A 24,970-nucleotide genomic window follows, 5' to 3' on the forward strand; every position below is an offset into this window, starting at 1 on the left:
GTTGTCCAAGTTCTGCTCGGATGAGTAAGCTGAGGGCAGTTCTGACTATACCGGCTCATGCTCCAAAGGTTTGGAGTGCCAATGTCTTTGTGGTTTGTTGAGAATATTCATCGGTTTATGTAGGTCACAGGTAAGATGGCTGAGTGCTAAAGCGTTAGGCTGTAGTCCTTTTTATAGAGGTTTAATTCCTCTTCCTATCGACTCTGTAGTGAAGTTCATGGTGAGTTGCAAGCTCATTGGTGTGCATTAGGAGAGTACCGGAGTCTTGTAGATGGAGGCCTGCTGGTTTGGGGCATCCAGCTGTTAACGAGGAGGTTGTGGGATCGAGGCCCACCTGTCTAGGTAAGGTCCTAGCTTAATTAAAGCGTCTGGGTTGCATTCAGGAGATGCAGGTTAATGTCCTGCGGGTCTTAGCAGAAACTAAGAGGGTTTAACTCTTGTTTAAGGCTTTGAAGGCCTTCGGTTTAGGTTATCCTAAGTTTCTAAGTAGTGGTGAGGATTATGGAGCTATATGTATTGATAGCCTGGATAATTATGCCTGAACTCAAGAGCTATTACTAAAATGTTCCTCCTTCCCTTTGAAAACCAGACTGATATAGTCTGGTAGAAATTATTGGGTTGTTTCTTCTTTGTTTCAACACTTTAAAGCTCTAGAGAGGCTTAGGCTTAGACGCTAATAAAAGGGGTAATATGTCTTCATTTCCATTTTGTTTAGTGGAAAAAATGAATGGCTAATTAGCCATGCAAAATCTCTTTAACAGGTATTTTAGAAGCAGCACTCACTCAGAAGTACACAATATTCTAATCAGTGTTGATCTCGTTACATTCCTGTGTAGATGATCAATTATTTCAGCAAAGCTAAGTATTTAAATGAATATTTAAAACATTCTACCATAAAATATGTCATGGCATTTACATACAATGTTCAAAATGGGAAAAAAAAATTCATAAACAATCTGGGAAAGAAAAACTGTGAATATTGCTTCGGTTTTTATTCAGGGGGAAAAAAGTGAAAAGAAGAAAAAGCACTTGACACCTTAAAAGAACTTTTGTGGACCTACTGTCTCCTACAGAATTACCATTTAGATTAAATCCTTCATATTCTCCTTTTTTTACTTATGTCTGTCTTTCCACCTTCCCATTCCAGCTTGGTAGGTTTCTCGCATTCACCATTCTTTCTCTTAACAGATACTTCACGAGATCTGTAAGCTTTTTTTCCTTTGTGCTCTAGGACTTCACTGTCTAGATGTTCAAAAAGACATAGCTTTTTCAAAGCTAATTGTATACTTAATAGAAATTTGTAATTGTTCTGTTCTTTAAATCATTCCAGTCTTTCCACTTTCTCAGCAGACACCAGTATGATTTTCCTTAAGGAGCACGGGTGGTCTGAGTTGGGCTGAGTTTATTTAAGAAAATATCATACTAGGGAGTTTATTTAGGGAGGAGTCCATAACCAGACACGGTCTTTGAAGCAGCAGCCAAAGGGTAGGCTGGCTTACTCATGGGGAATTCTTCAGAATTCAAACGCCACCCGTCTCCTTGGTGCAGATGAATTCCTGAGTGGAGTAAAATGACAAATGTAGTTTGTGTTTCCAGTGCCATTAAGGAAGCCTCTGACCCCCAAAGCTTAAAGTTACTGGGTTTTTCATGCCTTCTTGTCCCTGCTGTCAAGAGTGCAAGTAATATGAGCAGGAAAGGAAAAGGTTTTGGAAAATAAGAGTGTATGTCACACCCCATCAGCGCCATTCATGAATCCATGCAAGGAACAGCTGTTGGGTGTTTGCATGGAGGGATCTGACTCTGGATGAGGAAAGGACTATATTTTTTCTGTTTTGCAGGTTTTTAAGACAGGAAGATGCATTATGTCCCAGGCAAGTGTTTTAACCCATTTATAGGTGCCCAAAGAGAAGGTATTAAATGTAAGCAAAGCAGGAGCCACACACTGGCCACCGTGTGGGTGACTGTTTTGCTGCTGATTCATCGACATCAGCCAGGGAATCCAGTGAGATTTTGGTCTGGTCTTAGATCCTGATGAGCCTGCACAACATCCTGAGTGCCACAAGGAGACACACCCCTCAAACATCACACTGGTCTCAAAAGCCTTTCAGGTCATAAGCACTTGTAATGATTGGCGCCTTCAGGTTTCAAACAATGCTGTGATCTCCTTGCTGAGGCTGCTGCAGGAGGCAGCAAGGCACAGTCCTTGTGAAAATTCATAGTCAAAATCAGTGGAACAGGGAATTGTGGAAGACAAGGGTACAGGTTTCAGGGCAGAAAGCAGGAAAGTGAAATGCACTAGGAGGATTAGGATTTCCTAGGGAACCACAGTGCTTTTGTCAATCTCAACCTCAGGTAGCTTGCCCAAAGTTAAATAGTAATTCAGTAGTAGGGGAAACTGCCTTGTTTAAGCCTTTTCTTTTTCCTCTGCTTGTTTACTCAAGGCTTGACCATCTCTTTTTTACTGATGAGGGTCTGTATATGGAATCTGGTATATCTTAAATGTACTCCCCTGCCTCAAAAATATGAGAATGAACATGATTTGCAGTTACTGTGTTGTAGATAACTTAAGACATGAGTTAATGTTGCCCTTGCAAGAGAGAAATTGAAAATATTTTTAGGGCAAAGCATGCTTGTAGGACTGTTCTTTAGTTCTATTTAACCCTTCAGAAATTGTACAGTATTTTTGGTGACTGGTTACCAGTGGTAAAGATTACCCATGAGGCCCGTAACAGATTAGGCAGATAAACTTAATTTCTACTCCAAAATCTTACACTCTTGGTCTTTGGTTGAAAGATTGCTTTGTCTCCTGTGACATTTTGAGTGCATCTTGACACTGCTGTTAATTCATATGGGTTGTGCTAACCTTCTTTTTTTCATCAAAGGAGAAGAGTTTTCATTTGTTATTTGTTTTACCTCAGAGAGGTCTTTTGAATACGAGTAACTGTTGCCCTCTCCTTTGGTATTTTAAGAGTCACACAGTTCAAATTATAAATACATGGGCAACAACCTCAGCAGATGTAGCTACACAGCATATTTTGACATTGGGTTATGCCAGAGCAAAAATGATAGCTGTAGGAGAGAAAAGTCCCAAACAAACCAATCATCAGAGTGTCAAAGCTGACAATCAGACCTGGAACATAGATTTGTTAGAAATCTTGAACACTTGGTGTTGATAAGAAACAACTCATTTAATGTAGTCGTGCAGACTGACATCCCTGTACATTTATACTTAGAAGAGTGATGTGCTTTGTAAAGCTCACACATTGAAGAATCAATGAGAAATTGCGGGTGTGCCCAAATCAGAATATCATAGGTTAGCAGTAGTAATAACTAATAGCATAAAAATGTTCTAGATTTTAATTTTCCTGTAGTTCATAGAATCATAGAATCACGTAGGTTGGAAAAGACCTTTAAGCTCATCAAGTCCAACCATTAACCCTACTCTGCCAAGTCCAGCACTAAGCTATATCCCCAAGCACCACATCGAAACAACTTTTAAACACACCCAGGGATGGTGACTCAACCACCTCCCTGGGCAGCATGTTTCAATGTCTGACAACCCTTTCAGTGAAAAAGTTCTTCCTAATGTCCAATCTAAACCTCCCCTGGTGCAGCTTGAGGCCATTTCCTCTTGTTCTATCACCAGTTCCTTGTGAGATGAGACCAGCACCTGCCTCTTACAACATCCTTTCAGGTAGTTGTAGAGGGCAATGAGGTCTCCCCTCAGTCTCCTCTTCTCCAAACTAAACAGCTCCAGTTCCCTCAGCAGCTCCTCATAAGACTTGTTCTCAAGGTCCTTCACCGGCTTTGTTGCCCTTCTTTGGACACGCTCCAGCACCTCGATGTCCTTCTTGTATTGAGGTGCCCAAAAATGGACACAATAGTTGAGGTGTGGCCTCATCAGTGCCAAGTACAGAGGGACAATCACCTTCCTGGTCCTGCTGGCCACACTATTTCTGATACAGGCCAGGATCCCATTGGCCTTCTGGGCCACCTGGGCACACTGCTGGCTCATGTTCAGCTGGCTGTCAATCAGAAATCCCAGGTCCCTTTCTTCTGGGCAGCTCTCCAGCCACTCCTCCCCAAGCCTGTGGTGTTGCAGGGGGTTGTTGTGGCCCAAGTGCAGGACTCAGCACTTGGCCTTGTTTAACTTCATACAACTGACCTTGGCCCATCAATCCAGCCTGTCCAAGTCTCTCTGTAGAGCCTTCCTACCCTCAGTTCTGATAATTGAGCTTGGATCTTGCTAAGGAAATACAGATACTGCTCTGTTGCCATCAGATTCATTAAGCACAAAATAATAGAGGCTTGTAAGCTCAGAAAATATGATTTGGGGCTAGAAGGCAGGTACACTCAGTCCTGGCTGTCCCCCAGACATTTCCCATTTCCCCATCTAGAGGACAAGGGAGGTTTGGAGAAAGAGTGCCTTGCACCTTTCTGGGGCAGCCAAATTCACGGTTCATTTGACCACTGCAGGAAGGGGCTGCAGAGCCAGTGGGCCCACAGGGCTGACCTCCTAACCTGGTAGGTCTTTCTGGGAGGATGGCCAGGAGGTTGAGCTGTTCTTCTGGAGAGCTCAGATGTGGGCTAGTGGTTGTTCCAGAGTGTCTTCCAAACCAGGCTGAGTTTGCAAAGTTCAGACATGGTGGCACCATTGATGCTTAAATGCATATGCCTTTGTGCTTGTAGAAATCAGTGATGGCTCTTCCATTCAACTCTCAGTTAGAGGGCCTTGTTTGAGTGACAGAAACCTGGACTTATGCTGTAATCAGTTTGTATTTTGAAAAGGGGGTGATGGCCAGCAAGCCTGGGGTGTAGGGACTGGGGAGGATGTAGCTGCTGCATATTGAAGGATGGCTGTGATGGTTTTCCTTACCCACTTGTAGTGGGTGGACATCCAAGTGGTTGAGCAGCCAGAGGGGCAGGAGGCTTTTCTTGGCCTTCAGCACAGGAAACACAACTTAAATTATGTCTCCCTTTGTCCCTCTGCCCTCTTGCATTCAGTGCAGTAACACAGAGAAAAACAGTCCCTGGACATCTAGGAAGCTCTGAACTGTTGGACTTAGCTATGAATTTGGGTGGTGGGTTTTTCAGTATGGAGTGCCTTTTATTTCTGCTGTGTTGTTGCAGTCCTGCAAATGGGAAGCTACTGTTGTGTTTTATTGGTGGAATTTCATTGTTGTTTCTGGTCTTGTTTTTGCCCTCACTCAGGATTTGATCCAGGAAATAAATGAATTGCGATTGAGAGTGGGAGAAATGGACACTGAAAGACTCCAGTATGAGAAAAAAATGAAAACTACCAAAGTAAGTGAGGCTGAGGGGAAGAGGTGGGTTTATGTCAGGCCGCAGAAGTTTACTCTCTTTTTCCCAGTCCTTGCCTGCACCCTGCAAAATCCTGAGCATGCTCAGGCCCAGGGGTTTCATGGTACTCACTTAAGAAGAGGGGCTATTTTCAAATATTTTGCGTGGTCTTCAGGTCTGGATGTTGATTTTTAATGAGGGTTAACCTACCATGCAGCTGGCTGTTAACAGTAAATTTATTACTTGTTTAGACCCTTGTTTCATATATGTGTCCAAAACACTCGTTGCAATAAATTAGGTGTGTGCCATAGGCAAGACCAAAGGTGAGCATTTATTTTTTCCTAGCTGTACTAAAAATCAGCCACTTCTGAAGCATTCACCTAAGTAACTCTAGAAGCCTGTTTCTGTAAGCGTGTAACTTCTCTTTGCCATTTAGCCTTGTCTCTTTTCTATCTTTAGTTTTCTCTCACTCCTCTGTCTCTGTTACCAGTCTTTAATGGCCAAACTTTCTAGTATGAAAATCAAAGTGGGTCAGATGCAGTATGAAAAGCAGCGGATGGAGCAAAAAAGCCAGATCCTAAAGGTGTAGTAGTTTCTGGGTATCATCGGGCCTGTTTTGAATCCTTCATGTTCAGCGTTTTACGGTCTGTCTTGCATCGTGCTGTCATGCTCTGTTCTTAATTGCTGTGTGTTGGTATGCAGTGTGCCCCTTCCAGTTAGATGTGGGAAGCTCTTTCCCTAGATAGTCCCTGTAAACAGTTTTTATATTGAATGGGAGAGGATTTTAGCTTGGTGAGCTTTGCTTAGGTTACATATAACAGGATTAGACTTGGGTTAAAACTACTCCCTTTCCGTTATTGCAAATGGGACTTTTTCGAGAAAACTAGCTAGAAACAGTGATTCTTTTATACTGTCCCCTCTCCCACATGTAAATTTACATATCGTGTTTCTAATTCAGTGGAAGAAATACACATCAACAACCACATGCAGCTCTAGTTGCCCACGGATAAAACAGCAGCTTCTCAAGTGACAGAGAGAGATGGTCTTAGAGAAGCATGGGTCCATCAAAATCAGTACTGGGTTGGAGCACTGGAGGATTGTATTGCCCAACCAGTGTTCTGGAAGAAGCTTTGTTTTTTTGATAATTTTAAGACTGATCTATTTTTTCATGATGCTTTAGAGCAAACAAGAACCAATTCCAGAAATTATGTAGTCTGGGCCATTATTGGGGTCACAGACATCACGATATATTTGCAACAGATCTTTTGAGGGAAGCTCAAGAATATACCTAAGCCACTATATTCTAGCTTGGTTTATTCCTTTAAGGATTTAAAACTTCAGTTAGAAGCTGTATATGCCAAAATTGTGAGTTTTGCCTTGTTTTGTTTTGTTTACAAACCAAACAAATTAAATTTTCAGTGTTGGGTACATTTGCACTGAGGGTCCTGTCTTGATGATGCTGTTGCACAAGATATCCTCGGACATCAAAGAAACATGTTACTAAACTGGGTAGGATTTGACTAAAGTTTTTCAAAGTTAAATGCATGGATCCATGCCAGTCACTTGCTAGTGCAGATGGTTAGATCTAAGTTAAAATTTGACAGCATTTATCTAATACACCCCAACTCCCCCAAACACCATCTGTCTTATTCTCATCAATCTCATCTTTCTTAAGCTTCCTTTCCTGATGCTTGATCAGCAAACCTAAACTGTAGCAGAGGTGCCACATTTTTGTCTGAACTGCTTCCCAGTATGTGTTTATGTGCTTGATGGTGTCATGATTGATTTTTCTTTCATAGAAGCATTGGTTATTCTGAAACTGTCCTCAGCCTGGTGTAAGCACAGTTCCGTAATTGTCCAGCTTTGAATATGGAAAATGCCCTATAAATGCAAAAAAAAAAGTGCTCACAAGTTTTATTTTCAGCCTTACTACCTGCACTGTTTCTGTCTCTGCAAAGTTAAATAAATAAGAAAACATTTTTTGCTTTACTCTTTCTTTTTTAAATTAATATGTGAAATATTTTTTTAATTATACATTACCAACACTCTTGGCCTACAGGCCCCACAATTTGGCCCCCTGATTTGGCCCCCTTATGGACTCAACAATCAGTTATGATGTTCAGAGTCAGTTTGGTGACAGCCTGTGTAAATTGTCAGGGGGCCCTTGGTCGTTTCCACCAGCTGAGGACTTGTCCACTCTGCTTTATAGGAGGGCATTTTTGGAAATGTCTCAGATGCCTGTAGAAGCTGTCACTGAGTGATTCTCTGTCTGTTACAGGACGAGCTAGCAGCTTTGAAAGGCAAACTAGAGCAGAAGGAAGCCGAGGTAAAAAGGTTGCAAGAAAAATTGGTTTGCAAGCTGAAAGGAGAAGGAATTGAAATACTGGACAGAGGTAAGAAGAGACACTCTCTCACCATGTTCTCCTCAGTCACCACATCTGAGGTCATGTTTCTGTGTATGGTTGTACAGGAAATAATAGATAAAAGCTCAAATTTTAATGTACTTTCTGCTTTCATGTTTACTACTTTTGACATATTTAGTGGGTATTCATGATGCAAATGCTGAACATACCATCATAGCAGGTTCTTAATCAACTTTAAACTAGCCTAAGTAATCCCTAGTTAGCCCTTTACGTGGCTTGTGTCTCAAAATATGCCATTTATATTGGCAAACAAATCCTTAAATTAATTTAAAATTGAGAAGGGCTATCAGTGCTGTACTTTGCTGGTACATCCCTTGCTGTTAAGGAAGAGGAAAGGCCATACTGCAAACCAAGGTAGGATATGTACCAGCAAATCTTGAGTGTGGTCCCAGCTGTAAGTAGATGAAATTGAGGACTGGTTCTGTATTTGTGCACTGGATAAGTCCAAGTCCAAACTAAGCTTGAATTAGTAGAGAAATGTTACATTACAGGTAATTCTTCTGTTTGCTTGCAAAGAAGACACAAAATCACTATTTACTTGGGGAAAACTTAGATGGGGAACTTATTTAAAAATATAAATTCTTTTTAAAGCCTCACAAAAATTTTCCACAGACTTTTTTGACCTACTGTAGTTTCATTTCTGAATATATCTCACTGGTAGTTATTGATGATTTGAAGATTGTGCTTTTAAGCCACGAGAGGTTAATCAGTTTCTTCCCCTGACCTGAGGAGGAAAATTCTGTGTGTAAAAAGTCAGATTTTATTTAATAAAATGATCTGTTTTAAAAACCACTGTGTGAGAGCACTAAAAGTGACCACACTGAACTATGATTCCTTTTTTTTAAAGAACATTTAAATGTGAACAAGGACTGGCTTTATTGTGTTTATGACTACTTGTATGGTTCTGAGCTTCAGTTTAGTTTTCAGCATAACTCAGAAGAGGATCTTCAGCCATGATGAACAATGCTTTTTCTGCCTTGAAGCAAATACAAGGGTTATACTGTTTGCAGATAACACTGATTATCTGTCCCATTAGCTGATTTGTGCTTTCTGAACAAATATGCATCCATTACCACTTAGCTGGCTTTTCCCAATAAAGTGTTAGTTTAAGAGTAATTTAGTGGCATAAGCCTTTTCTGAAGCCTTACAAGTGAAAACATACAGTTGAGAAATACATCCTTGAGAAAGGTAGTTGTGTATGAGAGCAGTGAGACTGTTTTGGCTCTTTAGGAATGTTAGCACTGGGGAATTTCAGGTCAAAACTGTGAACTGCTTGCTTCTGCAATAGGTGAGGAATAGTTGATTCCCTAACTATTGATATTGTCTTGAAAGTTATTTAATGTCATAACCTTCATGCTAATTTCAAATCCAATGGATTTTCCTGCACAGATGAAAATTGTAGAAAGAAGCTCAAAGATAAAAGTAAGGTTTCTGGTGTCTTTCCACAAGCATTTGCATTTTGGAAGTGCATTCCAGAATAGCTTTCTGCATGTGTTTGCAAAACTGCTTTAACAAACATTGTTAGGTTGCACCATCTATAACCCTTAGTTACACTTACAGTAAAATTTGAGAGTAAGGGTAGATACACCACATTTGGAATACCAAGTTTTCTCAAGAAAAACTGATAGGCAAAGAAAGATTTGGTCTCATGGAGGCTCACAAAACAGTTGCCTCTCAATGAAATGCAGTCACAATCCAGTAAACCAGATTTTCTATTAGCATAACTGAGTGAAAATCATTGGAACTGGATCAGCTGCACGTTTAGCCCCTTGTGTCTAAATGTCTTTAATCTAGAAAGCCTGACAAGCAGCTTGTTTTATTCTTGCGTTTCATTAATGAGGACAGTATTCTTCCCACTCTATTTTCTGAGAAGTTTTAGGAAGCTAAAACCTGATAAAATGCTTTCTTGTCTGTGAATCTGGCCACTTGTTTATGTAACAAAAAGTTTGCTTCATTTGTGCAAGGTAGATTTTTATCAAAAAGTTGAGATTATCTCCATTCTTTTTGAATTTGAACCCTGAAATCTAACCTTGTTAAAACATACATGTTTCCATGTATTTTTACTTCTTTGTAAATAAGGATTATAGATGAAGCACAGAACACTGATGTCTGTATTAGGGATCTTTTCCAAGTCTGAACTACATTACGTATTCTAGCATGACTGCTCATCACAGCAAGTACTTGTATCATTCCATTGTGCTGTCCACATTTCTACGTCTATACTGAATTAAGACTAAGCATCACTGCACAATGCTTTCTTCATCATATCCATTAATCCTGTTGCTTTGTATGGTGGGTTTTTGAGATGCCATTTGGGGTGTTTGTTGACTGCTGTAATGAGGATGTGTTTTATTGCACTCCAAATATAGTATTTTATATTTTGGACTTTTGTTTTGCAATTAATTGATTATGTGAAAGAGGGAGATAGTGAAAGTGAAGCAGTAGTTTCACTCCTGACTTTTTCATTTTTCTGAGGCTGGGGGGGTGGGTAAGGAATTTTCCTGAATTTCATAGTTTCATTGACAAAAATGTCAGAAAAAATATTTTGAAGAAAAAGTTTTCTTCTATTTCTTTCCATCTAAAAGTATAACTTAAGTGGTTTGTGTTTTGTCTTTCAATTTGTAAGTTTATTTTCAGATAATACCAAGTTGCTTCTAGGTTTTTTGTTTTTCTTATTTCCTTACACTGTCATATTTAAATTGAGTTTGATAACTGTATTGTGTTTCTAGATATAGAGGTACAGAAAATGAAGAAGGCGGTAGAATCTCTAATGGCAGCAAATGAAGAGAAGGTAGCAAAGTCATTATTTCTTCAGTTAAATCTCTAAGAAAATATGCACACATGAACTTGGCACAATTCAAGTAAAAATCAAAATTGTAAGAATCAATGGTGGGCTGTATTCAGAAGCACTGCAGTGTCCTTAAGGGAGTATAGCTGAGCATTTATGAGCTCTGTTGCATGTACACAGAGTCCTTACACTGTGGTGTTAGTCAGTTCAGTGTGACTGCAATTTACACTGTGTTCTGAAATTGTAAAGTGCTCCATTACAAGTCCTACCAGATATCACAGGCTGTGCTTCCAAAAGGGCTTTATGTAAAGTATAAATTGTCTTCATGTATGGTTTTGTGCATTCATATGCATGCACATTTCATAGGGTGTTTTCTTTTGATCAACAAAGCCCTAATTCCTTTGATTACTACTTTTTTTGTTCATAGCAAATTTGTTATACTCTACCTTTGACTTAACAAGAGATCTGAAATCCTCTTTCAAGGCTGGGATGATTCTGGTGATTAACCAGATTATAGTTTTTGCTAAATACAAGGTTTGATATTTCAGAGCCTCTCAGAGTTCTGCATACTGTAGCAGCCACACTTCCCGCTTCTTTTAGTCTCACAATCAATTCAACTGAAGAATATCTAGTATTTGTATTCCTTATTTTTGATTTGCTAAAGGAAGAAGCACAGTCACAACTTCCCTTTATTTTAGGATCGGAAGATAGAAGAGCTTCGGCAATCTCTGAATAGGTACAAGAAAGTTCAAGACATGGTGATATTGGCTCAAGGTAAAAAAGGTATTGTACAATAAAAAAAATTTAAACTCTCATTTAAATTCTAGGTGCCATCTCATAGTATTGTATCAACTCTTAGACTTGGTATCTTTGGAGGCCTGTCTTAGGTAGAGTAGAAGCCAGTTCTTCAACTGCTGTGAACTGGTAGGTTGCCTTTTTTGTGCAGACAGCTGCACATTTGGGTGCTGTCCTGTTGACCATCTGGCAGTAGTAACTATCATTGTCACATTGCATATTTCCCCCGTGTAAAATAAGTTTGAATGTAAGCTCTCAAGCTTTTTCCATAGCCCCCAGAAACGCCTACAGTAACTTGTAAAACTTGCTGCTCCCCTCTCTTGCGTGTATTCTTGGGGAGGGGTTGGTACTGAGCAGAGCAGTGCCTGAGCATGCACGTTCCTACAAGCCAAACCAGCACTGCCCCAGCTGCTGCACATGCTGCAATAGCTGTGCCTGAGAGATGCAAAAATGTCTGTAGCAAAGTGGATGTGCTGCCAGGGCTGTCTCGTGTCTTTGGCATGTAAAGAAGCCTTTGCAAAGCACCATGTGCAGCAGCTGTGGAATAGTTCTCCTTCCTTCCTTCCTGCAGTTAGGGGCTGGGCTGGTTTTTCATACCACTCTTTTTTTCACACACCCCAAAGAAAAAAGCCTGCTCTGCCACTATATAATGAGCCAAACTGTGTGGCTGAAATAGTAGCTATAATGTATACCATAACATGTCATGGTCCATTCCATACGTTCCAAGGCTGGTGGAGGTTTCCAGATCCAGGAGCTTCTGATCCCCAAAGGTGTGTAAATGGTGGTCATTAGTTTGATGTAATTGCATTGAATACCCTATCTGTCTCCTCCCTTAGAAGAAAATCAGAAGAAACACATGTAGAATATTACACTGAAATGGTTCTGGGTTTTCAGATGAAAACACATCGATGTTACAAAATTAGCATCTCCCTTTACAGCTATAATCTGGGCCTGGTGGTTTTGCTCCCCCTGCATCATGCTGTTCTGTCAGTGCTCAAGCTGCATTTTATAGGTTGCTGTCATCTGAAAGACCTGTCCCCAGCAAATTTTAGACATTAGCATCCTGATAAATGTGTGGACATATAATATATGTGCAACTTAAAATCTGTGTGTCACGGCGTTCTCTTACCTTGTTATGGAAACCTGCTTTGTCACTGAGTCCTCTGAAGGCCAAGCCAACCTTCCACAGACCTCAAATTGACTTTGACCTTCTTTAGGACAGAAAAGGGCTTGTGGCTTTTGTTGGGTGGGCACCTAGAGGTGCATGACCTTTCTGGGAGGGAGATGTAGGAGCCTCAGGGATCCTTTCAAAGAGTGAAGATTGTCGATGGCCAGAAATTAATGAGGAGAAAAAATATGTATTTTTGTGGTGGTGAGTTCATGTTTGGGCTCTTGGATCAAGTGTCTTGGGCCAAGGCATGAAAAGTGGAGAGCAGAGCTCGTCTGGACATACCGGGGGTGAGACCCAAGGAAAAGAGAGATTCCTGGTGCCCGTCTTTGCTTCTGCCTTGCTTTTGAGAGGCTATCCCTGCAGGGAGGCAGCGACTACAGCAAGGAGATCCTGACCTCCACACCTGATGGTGCTGGCTCCTTTGCAGGGCCACATGAAAGCCCTCGACCATGGTCTACAGCTGCCTGTCCTGCTCCTTCACAAGCACTGCAGCCCTGAAGTGGGTGCAGCGGTGGGTTCAGGAAGCAGCTTCTCTTACTCCAAAGTCATGAACACAAGCTCAGGTGGAAGCTGGCATGTGCCAGAGCATGCTGAGCTGCAAACTGTCTGTAGGCTTTGGATCTTGGTGTGTACAGGTATTTCCTCCCTGAAAACCACTGAAAGGCACTAAGGACACAGCTCCCTGTCTTTGACCCACAAGGTTGGGAGAGCACATTATCAGTGAAGGAAGAGGAAAGGTGATGATGAGAGCAAGATACCATGCTGAGTGTTGGAGAAGAAGAGGAATGTTTTTTTTAAATAGGTATCACTCGTTCATGCAGTGCTCTGCCTTCCAAGACAGAAGGATGTTAAAACATAGAGTCTCTGGGCACTTGATGGTCAATTCATGAAGCATGGACAGAGATTTCAGGCAGTTAAAAGTGGGCAGGAGAGTTTTTTGCTGTGAACAGACTTTGGCTTGTATTTGTATCAGATCTTTGGCAATGAGTGCTAAGTTGTACTAACTTTTTAGAAAGTTCTAGGAGCCTTTCACTTCTTCTTGTTGGTGTCAGTACTCTGGTACTGAAGCTAAGTATGGAAATCCAAGCCTTTTGGTAGTACTGAGGCAGTTCAGGAGCAGCACATCTTTCCTGGGGAGCAGAGGATGCCAGAGGTTGGTGTGGGCTGTGGGCATTAGCTAAATGAGGGACACTCAGCTCATAGCAGTCTGCAAACATAACGCAGTCACATAAAAGATGGTGTTAGACTCTTGTGCAGTGAACTGCATTTTTTCCTGTGGATAACTTGAAGTTACCACAGGGATAACTTATGTTTCAGACTTGACCCCTTGGTCTTTCCCTAGTAAATAAGGGAAAAGAAGTATTTAGTATGAAATTCCAGAACACAGGACAGGAAGTAACTACTCCAGTTTATTCAGCTGGTTGAAACTGATCCCACGAAATGCCCTGAGGGCATTTTGCTGGGCTTTTTGCTGTCAGATGTATGTCCTCTGTTTGCTCCAGCCATGCTATGTTGTGGTGGTTGGATTGGAAAGGGACATTTGACAATGGCTGCCTTTCTTCTATTTTAGTCTGTCTTCAAAAAAAAATCAAAATCATAGCTGCTTCCCTTTTTGGCCCATTAATGAGCACTCTGGCTGTGCCTTGTGTGTGAGTGGGGGTCATGATGTATCCAGAAGTGAAGCCAACAAGTGTCCATCTTCTCTCCCTTCAGGCAAGGAAAGTGACGGTGAAGACTTCTTGAATTCAGGGTCTGTTTCCACAGTTTTATTGGATACACCAAGTCTGACTGACCCAGAGAAAAGTCCATCCCCAACCCCAGTAACAGCATCTCCAATTCAAGATGAGTTTAACATGAATGTTCATGAAGAGGTATCTTTTTTTCTTACTATTTAATGCCATCAGTCCTCGAAAACATTTCTTGTGCTGGATTCATATTCCAGATGCCAAAACTCAAGTTTCTGAAAAGATTATTTTTCTGGGTTGCACAGTTTTTAGTCATGTCCCTTTTTGGAGAATATGTTGGGGCTTTTTGGGAAAGCTGCTAAGGAGTTTCATTTGAGTTCAGTTAAATTTATTTTTCTTAGTGATCAAATGGGATCAGGAGACAGCAAATAGTTGTATTTATTATGAGAATGGGTCTAAGCTACTTTTTCTATCAAAAATAGAAATTACTTTTCATATCAAACCTAAGTGTTTTAGGAGCAGCATTTAATTTGTCAGCAACATGAAGTAAGCATGTTGGAACTTAATTAATATATCCTGTCATATTTAAGGAGATACAATCATCATTGCATCCATTCACTTAAACAGTAAGTAGGTTATGGTGCAATCTCTAATTTTTACAGTCACGTTTTCTGGTAGTAAAACTATAGATCTCTTGCCTTAAAGTTCTGAGTCAGAGCAGGGTCTTGACTTAACTAAGCAGCATGGACCCACTACAAAGAAAAATGAAATGTTGAGCAGATTTTTAGTATTCTCTGAGTGGTGAAGGACGGGAGCAAACATGAAAAGTGAACTACCCTTCATGTGGTCTGTGGCAGAGAGAGATTGAGCAGGCAGCTTTGGGAGACTTGTGAGATTTTTGTCTGTGCTCTAGTTTATCTGTGTAGTGATTCATGGTTTATCTCCAGTGCCATCTTTCAAGCAGTAAATAATTGTATTACAATAGAAAGAAAAAAAAACACTTGAAAAATAATACTTCAGGTCCTTCTTTTCATAGCTCATCTGTTCCTCTTTTTTTCATTATGACTGCTAATTTCAGCTCAAAACAGTGTAACATATTCATTTTTTGTAGAATTCCTTACAGATCCACACCAGTATTTTACAAATTTCAATCCCTTCTTTTTCATCAACATCTGAGAGCGCAGAAACTGTTGCAGAGAAGCTGAAAACACAGCCCAGGCCAGATCCTGTAAGCGAAATGAGGTATTATTGTTTCCATGTATTATTCAGCTGTAAATCCGAAATTCTGTCAGATTTAATGATAGACTAATAGTCTATCAATTATTATATTGTCTAATCATTAAGTCAGTTAAACAAGACTAGCATTCACTTGACTAGCTATAGCAAACTAATCTTATGTTCTTAAAGTGCAGAGATTAAATCTTTTTCAGTAATCAAGCATTAATTTGATTGTGGCTGCTTCTAGAAGCACTCATACTCTATACCAGCTGCTTTGCAATAAATGAACAGAAGGAGAGAAAAACTGATCTAATGTAATGAAGGACACGGAATCATTATTTTTATCTAGCTTTACATCATCTAGATCTGGCTGAGATAGTGTCAGCAATGCATTCCTAATGATCTGCATTCAGACATTTTTGACAGTTGGTAAAGATTGATGTAAGGTACCACCAAAACTGCAACAAAAGGACTGTCCGGCTCTAGCCTTGAGCTGTTAATGGAGCCCTACAAGCAATCCCAAGCAGCATTTCAAAATATGAGAGACAGAAATATCCTTGTTGCCATCCTTTGGCATGAAGAAATGCACAGGTATTTCTTCACTTGCTCTTTTGAGAGCCCTGCCTGAGATTTTGAAATCCTGGCAAAATGTCTACGCACAGCGTTCCAGAGAAGTGGAGGTGGGGATGTGGCTGCACCCCGGGGCTGTGGCACCCATGGGGCATCCATGCTTGAACCCAGTGATAGCCTCCTGGGTGAGAAGTGGCTGTCAGCTCCCTCCAGTGTTTCTAAGCCTGCACCCTCCTGGCCCGGGTGAGGAAACTTGGCCCCTGCAGATCTGGACTGGCACTGCAGGGAGTTCTGGAAAGCACACTGAACTTGCAGCTAGACAAAGCCTGTGCTAGGGGGTTTTCTTCTGGGTCCAAATCCCGTTATCCAAATTACTATAAAATACTAAGAATCCAGAGGCAAGGAAAGATTGGCTTAAAACAGCCATCCATCTCAATGTGAAAAATCACTGCAAGCACAAGTTCATGTGTGATTTTTCCAGCTCCAGTCAAAGAAAGAATCCTATCCAGAATACCAGCTTTGCTGATTTCTGCTGTGCTGTGCCTCATGCAGCTCTAGCCATCACGAGCAGGGATTTAATCTGTGTCCCATTTTGGAAAAAAAAAGAAACAAAGCACTAACCTGCAGCAAAATGTGTGGCACTGTAGGTGACTCACAGGCAGCCAGTGACCTGGACTTCTTCGTGCTGCTGCAGACCCTGCACAGGCTGTAACCTCTGCATTTATTTAAGCTGAATAGTACGGTATTGTCACCAGCTTACAATGCAGGTCATCTTTCCTGGAGGTCTTAAGCTCACCTTTGTCCTTTATCTTTTACAAGACTCGCCACCACAGAGGGGAAAAAATTGCCATGTCTTAGTATCCTAACAGCTGAAGTGAAGTGAAAACAGGATTGAAGCAGGCTGAGATGATAGGGTGTCTGTATCAGCAGGGTATTTGGATGGGATCCCTAAATGCCTTACATTTTTTTTTGTTTGTTTTTACAGTGAAGGAAGATCAACAGGTTCCTCCCCAGAGACTCAGCTGTGTGATAGTCCAGCGTAGGTATCATAATAAAAATTGTTTAGGAAACATATTTATATGTGACTGTCGACTTGAACACTCCCCCAGCACACCCCACATATTTTATATACACATGTCAACTAATTCTACCCAAGATGATATTTAGGGATGGTAGTTTTTCTGCTCATGCCCTATGTTTTTGTGATAATTATTTTCCAATGCTTAATCTGTGCACATGTGCAGTTAATTTCTTTAACATTGTGAAGCATCTCTAATTGGGCTGTAGACAGTCAATATATTTGAAATTTACAAGTTACTGTAGTACATGTGCACGTGGTTTGCTTTGTTCTTTTGATAGTGGGGGAAACGTGATCAACTGATCATGATGAGAAAATAATTTTAACTTCTGCCATATAGATGTAATTCCCTAGGGAAATCAGTGGGGCTATTTATGAGCTTGAAGTTGAGTCAAAGCAATTTGTTAGTAAGTAGCCTAAGTCAACAGAGCTTGTCTGATACACAGTGTGAGGCTCAGCAGCTGGTTTTATTTTGAGTGATGTAGTCAGTACCACAAGAATATTCCTGAAGCCAAATTCTCCTCCCCTTACATTGGTATAAAGATAGGTAACTTTGTAAAATTCAGGACTAAATTAGTCAGAAGCCCGTTGCTAAAAATACCAGTTTTCATAGCTTTTGTTTGTATCACTTCCTTTGCCTGTGTAACTTCTGCTTATGCTTCTGAAAATACAACATTAAATAAGAAGCCAAAAATATCCAAAGGTGGGCATGATGTCTCTGAAGGATTAGCAGCAGTAATTATGATGTGGAAGTACTTACAGTACCTTGTCAGATTGTGTGGGCTCTGATTAGTGCATTGATTGCCTCAATTCAAAATGTATTTGGTTTTAGTATATCTCATCATGTATTGTAAAGCTTTCTTTAAAGCTGATTCCTGAGAGCATGTTTGTCTTGGCAGATTTCATTCCAGTAACTTGGCTTGGTTTTGTGTTGTTGTTTCAGAACTTCTTCACTGCAGAAGTCCAGCAGTCTGAGCAGTTTGAGAAAAGAGACATCTGAAGTGGTTGGTTTGGTCTCTCTCTTCCTCCCATCCCCTTAGAAATAGGGGTGATGTGTAGCACTGTTTTGGCAGTGACCCTGTTGGTGCTCTGTTGCCTTCTGAGAAATTCTGAGTCAGAGTAGGGCTTCTCACATAATGTGTTAGCAATGGTCACATACATGTGACATCTTCCAGATTTCATTAAAAGATAAAATCTGTCCTGGAAAATAGACTTTTTTTTTTTTTTTTTTAATGAGAAATTTAGACATTTACCTGAGGGTCGTCATGAGGTTTTTTGATTTTTTAGTTCATTTGCTTTTCTGGCTTAAGACAAGAAGAAAATAAGTCCCACTAACACTCCCTACCTGAGTTTAAGGCTAATAATTTTGGAAGGCCCCATAATTACTGAATTATAAAATGCAATCTGGGTGACTTTGTTTTAGATGGTTGGGAACAAAATACTGAGCTTTTGTATGTCTGGTGATAGCTTCAGTTTAGGTCACTTTAGAAATTACCAAAAGCAGCTCCCCTCTAACAATGTCATCAAATCAAGGTAATTCCTCTGCTCTTTTTTGACAGCCTAAACTGCTAAAAGCTCCAGAGTTCTCTGATACCCAGGCTGCTGAGCTGTGCCTTACAGCTAAGAAGGGATGTTGACAGGACTGAAAATGTTACCAAAGCTAAAGTTCATGGGTTAGGGTTCATTTGGGCAGCCAAGGAGTGAAGGCTGTGGATGCTTTTATCTACCTGGCTTCTACCCTGTCTGATTCCTGCTCTGGTCAGCTGTGCCCATTAGTGTCTTAACTGACTGCATGTGGCTAATTCTGTACATGGCTAATCCTTTACAAAGTAAACTGAAGCAACTGTGTTTTCATGTCAGCTCACTGACCTCAAAGAAAGCAAGAATTAATCTCTGTGAAACACAGCTCTGAAGAGGCTTATGGGTTTTTGTGGGGTTTTTTTTGAAAAAAAAAAAGTCAGGGAAGGATATTTCAGTCAGAATTCAATTCAGCATAGCCATCATGAATTGAATACTGGCTCCAAACAATGAGTTTTTAAACATCTTAATCATTCCCAAACAGGACAGAGACCCTGCACAGAAGCCAGCAGAGGTAACGTGTGTGCGTGCACCCATGCGTGTCCATGGACACAGACAGTGAGCGGGTGCTGGAAGGCTCAGTTGTGTGAAATTACAGCTTGCAGTTCCAGAGGGGGAATAGCAGACCTGCAGACAAGATAGCGAGGAGTATATGATGGTTGTCACCATCACTTCAGTGTCAGGCCTGAAGTGTCTTGCACGTTCCTGTCTTCTCACACATGGATTATCTTTCAGTCTGGTTGAGCATAAGGTTGCCATCTAAGCTAATGTTTCCCCCACATGTTCTACCACTAATTAGCAAAGCTAACTATTAAGTACTTTACTGACTCTGTAATTAACTTTGATTAGTGGCTCTATAAAAACCTTTGGCTTTCTACATGGCTTTCTTTGAGTAGTAACTGTGTTCCTAAAGAGACTATCATTGCAGAACAGTTACCCTGCAGTACTGTATGTCAGTAGTTGGCATGCAACAATTATTCCCTATAGGAAAACCTGAGCAGAGATTACATACCTCAGATACCATGTGTAGGCTGAATGCTGCATCGATTCTGCAAGAGCTGAAGGATAATATTTGTTTATGGATTTGCATCCTTCTTTTAAAGAGAGAGTGAAACAACCAGCAAGGTTAAAACTACCTCTTAAAATTTGTTAACTGGTGTGTCTGATGTCTGTCCTGGTATTCACACTCACTGCTTGATATTTAATGTCCACAGCTTTGGCAGTGGACATAGTCAATCCATTAATTCTGAAATTGCAGAGCAGTGTTAGACAAAAAAGGCTGTCTGAAACTTGGCAGAGAACTGCTATACTGTGGGGGTCTCTCACTTTGCTTCCCACTGCCCCTACGGCTACCAGTGGGGTAGACAGAAATCCTAGAAAGTTGGAAAGGTTCAAAGCCTTGCAGGACTGTTTTTTTACCTTTTCTATACATCTAAGCCAGCCTTGCAGAACCCCAAAAACAGCATAAAGAAGACATGTTACTCTTAGAAGGCAGGGAGAGTAAACCTGAGTCCTGAACATAATCAAATGAAAACCTTATGTATGTGTTCCTTTATGGCTTTTACATTCTTTTTTCTTGTAGTAACAAATGAGAGGGACTCTCTAGGGTATCTGTCAGCATTCACCTTGCAGTCTCTCTCAAAAGGCCTTTTGCAATTCCCTGATATTGAATCTGTATTTCCCTTACTTGAGCAGGTTAAACCTCCCATGGAAGGTAATAATTTCGCAACGCTCCCACCCAAGTCTCCTTCTCATGGTGGCACAGGGGACGAGGATAGTTTTGGTACCCGGAAAGCCAGGTCTTCATTTGGACGAGGCTTTTTCAAGATAAAAAATAACAAGAGAACTGCAAGTGCCCCCAATCTAGGTAAGTATTGTGCACCTACATGCAGATTTTGTGTATTTTGAAGAGTCTTAGACAGCAGCGAGAAGTCCTAAGAAGCAGGAAGGCCAGTCTTAGACTCACTGTGACTTGGTGGCACTTTTTCTAAATAGAATGTTTGAAAAATACCAAACAGCAACAAAAAAAACTCTGGGAAAAATCTTCACTGATGTAATGGAGTATTTGATCTGTTTCAGCCTCTGCTGTGATGTCTCCCCTTGGACCTTGTAATGTATTGCTGCTGTTTTGAAATGTTAGCTGTCTGGCAGTAGTTCATACATGGGATTTGTGGGGTTTTTTTCCCTGGCTTCATCCTCAGTTTGTCCTTTATAAGATTTTCAGATGTACAGATATGAGGCAGCAACACTCAGTCTTCTTTATTTTCTGTGTACTTAAGCAGTCTTGCAAAAGTGATGGTGGCAACAGGAACAGGATTGACAAGTTATTCAAGCTCATGTTGATTTTTGGACGTGGAGGTGGGGGCTGTTTTTGTATTGTCATTTGATGACATTTGCACATGGCAAAGAAGTAAACAACATGTTCTGCTTAATGCAGAAGTCGCTGTTGCCACCAACTGAAACCCTCCTTGCATTCCCTGCTCTGCTGTAGTGGTGTTTCCATTGTTCCAGCTGAAGCATCAAATGAGTCTGTGCATCAGAACTACTGCTAAAGTTTTTGGCTTTCTCTTGCTTGAGATTTAGGAATTTAGCAATGCTTTTCAGAAGCCTGAAGGGAGATAGCTTCTGCTTTGCTGAGCAGAAGAGTCTCCTGTTCTTCCTTACTCAAAGACAACTTTAGACCTTTGTTCAAAAGAAGTAACACACCTACACATTTATTAGACGTTGCCCATATTTGCCTGTGACGTACAGCATGGGAAATTGCTAGTTTACTTGGAATAGATGTACAGTCTATTCTGAAGGTTAGACTCTTTGCTTTGGTTTATTTCATGTGTGCTTTTGTCTAATCACTTGTTTCACCCTGAAATTACTTTGTCTAACAAAGCAAAGGACATGGTGCTGCCATAAAGGATTGGAAGATGGGCCATCTAGGTTAGGGTCCTGTGAATTTGTGTAAGTTATTTATGTTGTCCAGATTTCAGTGCTTCCACCTGTAAAGCTGGTGCCCAGATACTTGTCGCCTCACAGGAGCGTGTGAGTCACCTGCCCAATGTGTCATGGAGCAAGTGACCTCCCTGCACCGAAGTGACTGCGGTGCTGTTTAACCCTCTCCACCGCAGAGCCCTACAGCGTTTCTGTTTTGTGAAGGGGGGGATTAACAATGAATTGGTAATCCTAATCTCTGTGTGAATTCACTGTCGTGTGTAGCGCATGTGTCCTATGTACCCTCCCTCCTTTTGTCTTGTGTTTTGCTGACGTAAGTTTTGAACTGTGTTTTACCTTGTCCCTCTGCGTGGTCTCTCCCGTTGTGCTGCGTGTGGTTATGTGCCTTGTTTGGATATCTGAAGATCGCAGTCGAAGTGCAAGTGCACCTACCTTAGGTATAGTAATCCTGCATGTCTGCCTGTGCCAGCGCTGTCTCGTGACTGCTGCTAAATGCTGGCTGTGGCCACACACTTCTAAAACAAGAGCTAGGCACCAGAGCTCTGCCTCAAAAATCTTGCCCGTCGCTGAAAGGAGTTTCCTTGTAACGCCTGCCCTCTGCTGATAGTCAGCTGTGCCATGTGTCAGTAACTGCTACTAATGAGAGAGATTGCGGGTTAATTTGCAGAGACTTTTGCTGTAACTTGGAGCACAAAGTCACCCACAAACAGAGGTAGCAGGTGAGAATCGGTGGTGTCTAAATACCAGAGGCACCTTTGTCCTGTCATCTGTCCTAGAGCCCCTGGAACAGGTTAGAGGGTGGCCAAGCAGGGAATGAGGTCTATTTCCCAAGCATTCACTTAGGGGGGTTGTGGGGGGAAGGAGACATCATTCCTCTTCTAGGAAGTGGTTGTATTTATTATAAAACAAACGAATGAGAAGTAATTGCAGCAGATGAGGATGGAGCCGATCACGTAGGGAAAACCAAGTCTTGTGATGTGAGCATGCCCTGGGTGGTTCTGGCAAGGGCAGGTAAGACCTGCAGGGTCCTGCCTTAGCCAGCAGAGCTGTGTCAGTCAGGGTGCTTGTACAGCCACCTCCTGTGCCCCTCGCTGATGAAGACACCAGGTGCTTCGGGCCTTCTCCGTTTCCCACGTGTCTCCTTAGATGTCAGAGTTGTGTCAGTGCATGAAGGGGAGCAAGGCACAGGAAGCAAATGTTGCAATACCCGCAAATCTCCGCTACTAATGCACCCAAACTTGTCCTGGTATTCTCGCTCTACAATGCTGTCTAAAAGTTACTTTTCTAAGCTAGCACTTTTTCTTACACAAGAAAAGCAGAAGACACAAATGCAAAAGCCTGGTTCGACATCAGTGCTGTCTCTCGCCGGCAAGATCCTCCTTTTCTTTCGGGGCAAAGTGCCCAGAAATCATCTTTTATGTGACCTTATTGCTTCACTGAAAGGTTTGACACCTAAAGCATTGGTAAAAAATGGACATGTTCAAACGTATTATGGCTGGATCATCTAAACTTTGCCCAGCAGAAAGATACCCTGGCAAAGTCTGCAGTTTGTTGCTGTTCGTGGCACTTGTGGCTGCCTCAGCATTAACTCTGTGGCTTGAGGCCAAATGTCCCAGCAATATATGCTCTACTGTGATTTATATAACTTGTTTGGTTTTCTCCTGGGAATCTGAGAATCCATTTCAAAAACAAATGATGCTCATCGAATTACACAGCTATGTTAAAAGACAGTAAAAGTGGTTACAGGCCTGACTGTCAGCCTGCTGCAGGCTGCCTTGCCACAGCTGCTTCATCTGAACAGGCTCATGCTGTCACTGTTCCTCAGCAAGTAGGTGGCATAAATTCCACGTGGTAGTTTTATCCAGCTATCTGGCACTTGCTGGCACATCTCTGCTTACATAGCCTGGTAGATCTTGCAATTCTTTCGGTTTTCTTTTTAAATTATCTTAAAATAGTTTTCTTCTCTGTTAGTTTAGCTTTTGTGACAACTTCCCTTTTCGGGACAGGAGCCCTCAGGTTTGTTGTCGTAGAAAACAACTACAGGTCAAAGATTTAATGCTTTTAGGCTGGGTGGCAATGTGTAAAGTCACTAATCAGAGATGTTTAGTGCATCACTCAGAAAATCTAGTTCAGACAGACCCCAAAGTCCCTGGCATTTCTCTGCAGGGGAACAAAGTATTCCACAATTTGCAGAAGTGAGGGGAAGAGGGCACCCCTGCTCCTGGGACAGGAGTTGCTGGCATTTCCTGGATGGGAAACTTATGGAATAATGCAGGTTCTTAGGAAAGAAGATGCCTGCAGAGGAATTACGTATTTTTCTGCGTTTTGGGGACTTCTGGTTTGGTTCCCTTCCACAGCACTGAATTATTTCCAGGCATCCATGTGCCTCAGCTCTGTCTGTGAAAGGACTGTAGGAGCACTCCCTGAGGAGGAGTAAACTTGGAATTTAATTCACTGATTGATTCACAAAGTGCTTCCCCCTTCCCCTTGAATGCAAGGCACTTAAATGGTGCAGAACATTGCCTTGGGGTGTTCCCAGTCAGACCCATGAAGGAGGAACACGTGCTGTCTCCCAGATTTTCCCATTCCTGTTTGCCCCGTTTTCTTAACATGGCAGCTCTCAATAGTTTTAGCAAGAATCATTCCCAGGTTCAGGAGTGTGTCTCTACAGTCCTGTGCCAGTTGGTCTGATGGGGCTTTTGTTTCTTGACAGCTGAAACGGAGAAGGGATCTGCAGATCACTTGGATCTGGCTGGCTTGCCCCCTCGCTCAAAAGAAACGGATGGTCTACAGATGATGCCACCTTCTCCAGATTCCAAGAAAAAGGCCAGGGGGATCAAGAGGCTATTTGGAAGGTAAGTAAAAGATGAGAAATTACCATTCTCCTGAACTGAGGCTTGCATTGGGCTTTGTTAGGAGCACATCTTTCCTTTCCCCCCCCCCTCTGTGGTTTACTGTCTCAAAAACAGGAACTCCAGTGGCCTTTGAAAATGCTAATAGTAGGTGGCAGGTAGAAGAGCTGTAGCTAGGAGATCTTGCCTGCATTGGTTGCAGTAGTAGCAGCATGCCTTTCCCTAATTGTGACTATGCTTTCTTCCTTTCAACTAGACTTAAAAGAAGCCAGTCCACCACCTTCAACCCAGATGACATGTCCGAGACGGAGTTCAAGAGAGGAGGGACAAGAGCAACAGCAGGGCCGCGGCTGGGCTGGTCTCGAGACCTGGGGCAGTCTCACAAGTAAGACGAGCAGTGCACAGTGTCCCGGCAGCTTCAGTCGAGCATGGGGCCCCGAGGAGAAGCAAAATGCCAAAATGAAATGCCCCCTCTCCTGGCAAATTGAAGCAGACGGATCCAGGCCGTTTCCTCCTTTGAGAGGTGGTCTTTGCAGGGTTCAAGTAGGTTGGAGGGGGGGGTGGTCCT

General features: G+C 41.8%; 1 protein-coding gene across 17 annotated transcripts in view; it reads left to right on the plus strand.

Annotated features, from left to right (window-relative positions):
- PPFIBP1 (PPFIA binding protein 1) overlaps nt 1–24,970 on the plus strand; it is a 55,531-nt gene that overhangs the window by 18,080 nt on the left and 12,481 nt on the right. For 3 of the 17 annotated variants that reach the window (XM_051609858.1, XM_051609962.1, XM_051609970.1), the window contains 15 exons: nt 5,212–5,304; nt 5,792–5,884; nt 7,580–7,694; nt 9,114–9,146; nt 10,454–10,515; nt 11,211–11,295; nt 14,192–14,349; nt 15,275–15,405; nt 16,937–16,990; nt 17,973–18,033; nt 19,092–19,121; nt 20,303–20,474; nt 21,955–21,987; nt 24,264–24,405; nt 24,659–24,787. In XM_051609858.1, the coding sequence (XP_051465818.1) occupies nt 5,212–5,304; nt 5,792–5,884; nt 7,580–7,694; nt 9,114–9,146; nt 10,454–10,515; nt 11,211–11,295; nt 14,192–14,349; nt 15,275–15,405; nt 16,937–16,990; nt 17,973–18,033; nt 19,092–19,121; nt 20,303–20,474; nt 21,955–21,987; nt 24,264–24,405; nt 24,659–24,787 (1,391 nt within the window). The remainder of the gene's footprint in view (nt 1–5,211; nt 5,305–5,791; nt 5,885–7,579; nt 7,695–9,113; nt 9,147–10,453; nt 10,516–11,210; nt 11,296–14,191; nt 14,350–15,274; nt 15,406–16,936; nt 16,991–17,972; nt 18,034–19,091; nt 19,122–20,302; nt 20,475–21,954; nt 21,988–24,263; nt 24,406–24,658; nt 24,788–24,970) is intronic. The other 14 variants (XM_051609934.1, XM_051609980.1, XM_051609953.1 and 11 more) reach the window with 12 other exon arrangements.

This window comes from Apus apus, chromosome 1 (genome assembly GCF_020740795.1).
Source record: "Apus apus isolate bApuApu2 chromosome 1, bApuApu2.pri.cur, whole genome shotgun sequence".
Lineage (NCBI taxonomy): Eukaryota > Metazoa > Chordata > Aves > Apodiformes > Apodidae > Apus > Apus apus.